This window comes from Macrobrachium nipponense, chromosome 20, assembly GCF_015104395.2.
Source record: "Macrobrachium nipponense isolate FS-2020 chromosome 20, ASM1510439v2, whole genome shotgun sequence".
Taxonomy (NCBI): Eukaryota; Metazoa; Arthropoda; class Malacostraca; order Decapoda; family Palaemonidae; genus Macrobrachium; species Macrobrachium nipponense.
Window position 1 is genome coordinate 75,903,823 of NC_061089.1, and position 7,500 is coordinate 75,911,322.

Here is a 7,500-nt window from a genome sequence, read left to right on the forward strand (position 1 = left end):
TCGAACTTCGGACCACCGGATTGTTAGCCGAGGGCGAAACCCATTCTTCCAACAAGGAACCACGGAACTCCTTACGGGACTTGGAGGGGGTGTAATGAAGTGTTATGAGCTACAAAACATATTCAGATTTTTTCCTGTTTCTTTTGAAAAGATGTAACTGTAGAAGAACAAAAGAGAGATAGTAAAAATTCTAAAATAGTCTTTCATTATATTTTAGCAATACTGATAAATGGTATTTAATTTTTTGTATAATTATACGTTTAACAAATATCACAAACTCAACTTTTGTTTGTACTTGAATATTTTCTGCTATAAGTATCACATGACATAGAATAACAGGACAAACTCATCCCTTTTCTGGGCTTAGAAATATATTACAAATTAAATCAATCCGCTTCTAATCTTAGACATTGTCTACTTTGTGTTATGATAAACTCAAGGGAAAAATACCGCAAACTCTCTCTCTCTCTCTCTCATAAGTTGTATATATATATATATATATATATATATATATATATATATATATATATATTATTATTATATATATGTGTGTGTGTGTGTGTGTGTGTGTGTGTGTGTGTGTATGTATATATATGTAGACAGAGTAATGTTAAAAAGTCTTAATTGAAGGCAGTATACACGAAAATAAAGTTATGGTATAAAAATTAGTTCCTGGTTCAAACGGAGCGATTTCACATATATACGAATACACTGTTTTCTGCGATAAAATACAATCTCTCTCTCTCTTCTCTTCTCTCTCTATTCCTCTCTCTCTCTCGCTCTCTCCCTCTCTCTTCTCTCTCCTTAATACTCTAAAATTATGCCTGTCACTGCAAAGCCTTAAACGTAAACGAGGGAGCAAATGAAGAATTTCCGACCTTCGGGGCAGGATGAGAGCGAGAGAGAGAGAAAGAGAGAGAGATGAGAGGAGACGAGCGAGAGAGAGACGAGAGAGAGAGAGAGAGAGAGAGAGAGAGATTCAGTAATTTATAACACCAAGAGACCCAAGATATTATTCAAATCTTTCAAAATACTTCCTGATATATTTTGACAAATCGAAATATCTCTCCTGATTTATAGAAACTCAATGAAGAATCGAGAGTGTGTGTAGGAGCTGGGTATGGCCTCTCCAGATATGCATTCCAGTTTGAAGAAATAATAGCTGGAAAACAAGATCCTCAAGATCACAGAAGAAAATCAGCTGATGATGTACAAAGCAAAAGAAATTTGGCAGAAAAACGATGCACTATGTGAGGGAACTAACTACACAGTTGGCAGAGGCAAACTTGGCGGCTTTCCAAGAGGTTCTGAGAAACTCCTACACAGAAGGAAAAAGGCCAGTCAGCTCAGGACTGAAGAAGCATCGCGGCGGATGGTGATGGCTTATATCCCATGGAAGAAAGACTGCGGCGAAAATGAACGGCGCGAAAGCGAAACCTAGGCAGCGCGAATCCTAGATGGAAATACCTCGAGCGTCCGAAATGGTTCTGCCGCCTGCTTCAAGGAAACGTGGAAGATTTTTCCATCACGAACGGAAAAGGAAAAGCGGCCGCGCGCGACGTTCCAGTGTGAACTTAGGTGGCGGAATTCGAGAGGATGGAAGGATTCCCAAATCCTCAAGAATCCCAACGGGAAAGCGCCCTTCAAGACACACATGGAAGAGGACGAACGAACGAACACACTGTCTCAGTCTGTCTCCAAGGAAGGAAGAAGACTTCGAAGTCGAGAAGAGACGAGTCGAAGCCTCCGCCATTTTCTCAAACCAACGTTCATCTTCAAGCAACTTTTACTCAGCCTCGAAAAGAGAGTCTGCTGAGGGAAGTGGAAGACCTCACGAAGGAAAAGCGCCGACTCCAGTGTGAACTTAAGGTGGCGGAACTCAAGAGGATGGAAGGCTTCCCAAATCCTCAAGAATCCAAACGGGAAAGCACCTTTCAAGACACACATGGAAGAGGATGAACGAACGAACACCCAGTCTTCGTCTGTCTCCAATGAAGGAGGAAGACTTCGAAATCGAGAAGAGACGAGTAGAAGCCTCCACCAGATTCTCAAACTAACGTTCAGCTTCAAGCGTCTTTTACTCAGCCTCGACAAGAGAGTCTGCCAACAACACAAGGAATAAAAACAAGTTTTTGGAGGCAACCAAAAGTCTGGTACCTATAAGGAACCCTTCAAAATGTGAGAAGAACATATAAGCTTTCAGGGGACCGTCCACAAACAAGTTATTCTTCAAAAGGAAGTTGAAAAGCATGGAGAGAAATTCTAAATTCTGAATATATATATATTCAGAAATTCTGAATATATATAAATTCAGTTAGAGCGATAGAAAACTTCAAGAACTACGGTATGTTTTGGTGAGCAGTGCCAATGAGCAGAGGGAAGGCGCTCATTGCTGGCTAAACAAAACCCCTCTGCAATGATTTGGCCCTGTGGTGACACCCCAGCAGTGAGGCATCATTGCCGACAAAAGCGCAAGAGAGAGAGAGAGAGAGAGAGAGAGAGAGAGATTTCAGAAGCAGATGGAAGAGATAGGCTACTTTTGCAGGTGCAGGACGGAATACTTCTGGAGGAATTAAAAAAGAATCTTGAGAATGCCACACACGGTATAATTGCTCACTTTGAAAAGACAGAGGACAGGAGGCTCCACGAAGGCGAGAGGTAAAAAAGAACGCTCCTATAGGTACTAAGAAGAAATTCAGATGGAATTAGTTGTAGATACTGAAGAGGAGGAGGAGGACTGACAGAAGGGCTGAGAGAAAGCGGGAAAAGGATGCATGAAGGTCTGCAGAGAAGAAATACAAGGAGACGAAAAATAAAGGAAGACTGGATACACGAAGGAGACCTGGAAGCGAAAATGAGAGGAGCTGTACGAAAGCGAGATAAACCCCATAGAAGTCAAACGGAAGGATAGGAAGAACATCGATAGAAAAAGAAAAACTCTGACTTCCTAAGAGACAGAAGAAAATCAAGCAAAATGAGAAAGCAGCTATTAGATCATCAGTAAACCGATTTTGTGCAAGGTGAAATTGTCAATGTTCATTTGAGGGATCCTCCGGAAGACGAACTACAAATGGAAACCTGTTTCAAGGAATTCTAAGAAGTGTTGACTTATAATCTCCAGAGCTGGAGCGATGCAAGACTTTGTGGAACGGAGGAGACCATATACCCACAAATCTCATCGACTAGGGTGAGCAGTGCCAATGAGCATAGGGAAGGAGCTCACTGCTGGTTAAACAAAACCCCTCTGCAATGATTTGGCCTGTGATGACACCACAGCAGTGAGGCATCATTGCCGTCAAAAGCGTAAGGAGAGAGAGAGAGAGAGAGAGAGAGAGAGAGAGAGAGAGAGAGAGAGAGAGAGAGAGAGAGAGAGATAATACAGCTGCTTATAGGATAATGAAAAAGAAGGATATTTCCATCTTAATAATATTAATATGAAGAGTCAGTTCCAACAATATTTGAGTCTTTTTTTTTTATTAGAAAATATGATAAAGATTTAAAACCATACGATGTCATAAGATTTCATAATTATTTTGCAATATATATACGATAACATTTCTTAAAGCAGAAGGTCTCAAATGTATCCATTAGATTAATAACTAAACAGGAATAAAAGCTCTCTCTCTCTCTCTCTCTCTCTCTCTCTTCTCTTCTCTTATCTCTTTGTTCATATATATTTCATTCATTATTGCATTTCTTTGCCTGATTACCGTAATTTCTCTCCTCCTCCCATTCCAACCATGCTAACTATGTACAGGTTGTTTGAACGTGGGCCACCTTTCAAGGCAAGAAGGGCATGATCTCTCCAAGCCAGGCTTAGCGGGGCGACGCCGGTTTTGTTGCTGGCTGTACATAGCCAAAATTTCTGCAATAAAACTTTATACCTTCTTAGATGACACAATAAGGGAGATTTGTAGATTAAATTGTATACAATTATCTGGATAAGACTTTAAACAATGAATGTTTAGTCTAAATTGGCTACTGTCGAAATACGTATACCTTTGTCTTTTTCTTAAATCTCTTATTTATGATTAGGTCATAGAGATCTCCTTAAAGTAGCTATATCCTCAATTCCCTTTTTATAATTCTCTTGTTTTCCAAATTTTAAAAAGCATTCCTTTCTTCCATTAAAGATAAAAGACTTTCCTGTCAAAGAATCCTCCTGCCTCATTTTCATTCTTACATTAATTTTATGTTTATCATCTTATTCCTACAAAACTCTTCCCCTATCATCCATTTTGCCACTTATTTGCATTGCTTGATCAATCACTTCCAGACACAATTATAAGAAAATAAATCAAAACTTTGACCGAGCATTTCTTAGAGTATCCTCTTTCACCTTTTCCTCGTTACAAACGATCAGTTTCCACCAAATAACTCAATTAATGACATTATTATCAAATAAAAGCAGTATATTCCCACTTGCATCAATTGTTCTATCGACAATGTTTTCTTTTTATTACCAGCCTCCTTTTACTTGGATTGATCTTAATTGCTTCAACAAGTTTTCCAGATAATTAATTAAAAATAGGTCATCACTTCACCATCAAGTTCTGCTTTTCTGTATTGTTCGGTACAAATATGAAATGTAATATAATCCAATAATCTTTTTGGTGCCTCTCAGTCTACATTTTGTATCATTTTGGACACATTTTCTCATTATTAATTATTTTTCAAAAATTCCAGTTCAATTTCACTGTTTCCCTGTCTTTCCTACAACGTTCTTCTTTGTTTACCTGCATACATCTGAATTAGCGTTCCATTTACCAAATAAATATACTTTGAAATATTTTATTTCGTTTACAAAATATGCACAAAGCATCGTACTTTTATGATCTGAGCGTTTCTGTTTTAGTTAGTTAATTTTTATTCAAATAATGTTTAACAAGTGTATGAGATGTCAATTGTCACTATTAGATGTGAACGGTAGATTTACTGATGAGATAGTTTTTGTATTTGTAATTATTATACAAATAATGTTTAACAAGTGTATGAGATTACAATTGTCACTATTGGATGTAAACGTCTTTCAAGGCTTTAAATAGATCACTTGACAACCCAGTCTCAAAATAGATGTCTGGCAACTCTCCAATCTCGACCTAGCCTCCTATAAAAGGAAGGTCGCAAGGCAGACTGACTTACGGGCTGCTCTAGGAGCAAGAGCCCGTGCCAGCACAAGGCTGGCTTAATCTTCAACAACAACAACAGCAGACTGACATACACTTCTAGAATCAGCTAAGGAAGAAGCACAACTCCTATTCACCATGAAAACTGTAAGGATAAAATAATAGTTTGATATCAATCAATGTAATAAATATACAAATAATAAGTTACTTCTATGCCCTGACACTCCGAGTATCTGTGGTTAATTAAGATATATTTTCTTTTTTGTATAAATTGTAATTGTTATTTGTAACTATTCATGATGTTCACGTTCATTTATATTTTTACTCTATATAATCCTTATTCATTCTCATTCACAAGTACAGTACAAAGAACTAACTAAAAAATCTAACTGAAATTTATCAAATGAATTTCCTTGATTCCCTTTGCAGATCAGCGTTGCCCTGTTGGCGTTGGTGGCCCTTTTTGCCCCGATGGAGGTCACTGGAGCCCTGCCAGCACCCGAACCTAGCCGACGCCACTTCTTCGGCGGTTACGGCTATAGACCCCACGGAATCGGACTTGGCTATGGCAGATACGGCAGTGGTTTTGGAGGCTTTGGAGATGGATTTGGTTGATAAATATCTTATGTTCCATGAAGATGCATCAATGACATCTATAAATTGTTTAATGTTTGAAAATATTGAGAATGCCGGATTTATACGGATGAAAAAATGAGAGTTTATTTTTCTATAAATTGTAATAAATTTCTTGTTTCTTAGAAAAAGCTTTTGGTATTTTATTCCTCTTCCTATGATGTAAATTGAAATAGAACTTAGTTTTAAATGTCTTTTCGTGTGTACTAAAAATTTTAGATTTATTAGAAGTAGAGTCCAAAACACTATGGAATCTTCTTTTTCAAGTAGGAGTGTGTTAAAATAAATTATTGAAAACTATTAAATGAAGTTCAAAATTGCTGAAGATACCATAAAATCCGTAACAAATATTACGAAGGAATAAATAGAAGGTTTATAACATAAAACAAGGTCTCCACACTTAATTTTTTATCATATATGGGAGTTTTTGTCCACAATAAATAGGAATACTGTGAACATGTGTTATGTGGCAACAGAAAAAGGAGGTAGCTTTGTTGACGAAATGAAGAACTGCGTCTTAACTTAATGATAAATGTTTCTAACCATACCGTGCATATTTTGTTGGCAAAATACGGTGCTCTGCAACAAAATAAGTTACATATTTTAAGATAAAAATAACCCAAAACTAGAAGTAAATTTTTGTTTAACCATCAAAATTAAAGCAAGTTAATAAAAAAAATGGCACCCACTATAAAATTTATGTGAATATGATTCAAATGTAACAAAAAAATCCTCGCAGTTTCACAAAAAACTGTTTACTTTTTAGCCGCATTTTTAAATATGAACCAAATTTTACTAGACTTACTTTCTACTGCCACTATGTGTATATATCAAATACCCTGACATATGGTGGCCATTTTTAGACTACTAAAATTGCATTGAAATTTGCTTACCATATATATATATATATATATATATATATATATATGCGTAAGGGTGTGGGTGTAGCTGGTAGGTGTATGTGCGGGAATACGTACATGTAATTTTCATGTAATCTCTTCTCCGTTGTCTTGCAAAGAATTAAATTTCAAATATAATTATTATTTTTATACAATCAATGAACTCTCGTTGTATTATCTAGCGCATTTTAGTCCAGATCATTTTTTTTTATCTATTCGTCTTATTAAATTTTCCAGAGAATTCTATTTGTCAGTATGGTTATGAAAAGCTGTTGTGTTTATATGAAAGGAAATTTCATCCTAATCTTACCGTTTTCATGATGAACAAGCTAAGGTTATATTTAATTACACTAGTTTTCCCACAAGTATGATTTCTACAACTACTTATCCTTATTCTCATTTCACGACGTTTGGAAGTGGTGGTAAAACCAGACGTGAACCTGCCCCGCAAGATTTGGCAACCATTCTCAGCAGTTCAACATCTTTTTTTTTTCGAAATTTCTCCTCGTCAGTCAGGAGATTCCCTGTGACACAGATGCCCTGGTCTTCATATTAAATTTGTAAAAAATCGGGTAAACAAGACTAGGAGGAACTTTGAAAGCTGTGTACAAATGAGAATGATTCATTCATGGAAGTTATTGGATAACAGTAAACTGGTTCCGTATTTGATGAAGATGGTCAAGAGAAACAGGAAAGAGAAAGAGAAGATAATAGAAAGGAATTATGAAAGGGTAAATTTTATGTATGGAAAAAATCGGGAACGGTTATTCCTAGTAGGAAAACTTCTGCAGAAATGCCTTTAGACAAACAGTGTGGAGTCGTCCAATGTACATTGTTAAGCA

General features: G+C 36.7%; 1 protein-coding gene across 1 annotated transcript in view; it reads left to right on the plus strand.

Moving 5' to 3' along the window:
• Window positions 1-5,134: 5,134 nt before the first annotated feature.
• Window positions 5,135-7,500, plus strand: part of LOC135221308 (neuropeptide-like protein 31) — an 8,644-nt gene continuing 6,278 nt past the window's right edge. The window contains exon 1 of the mRNA XM_064259124.1: window positions 5,135-5,273. Within this exon, the coding sequence (XP_064115194.1) occupies window positions 5,265-5,273 (9 nt within the window). The 5' untranslated portion in view covers window positions 5,135-5,264. The remainder of the gene's footprint in view (window positions 5,274-7,500) is intronic.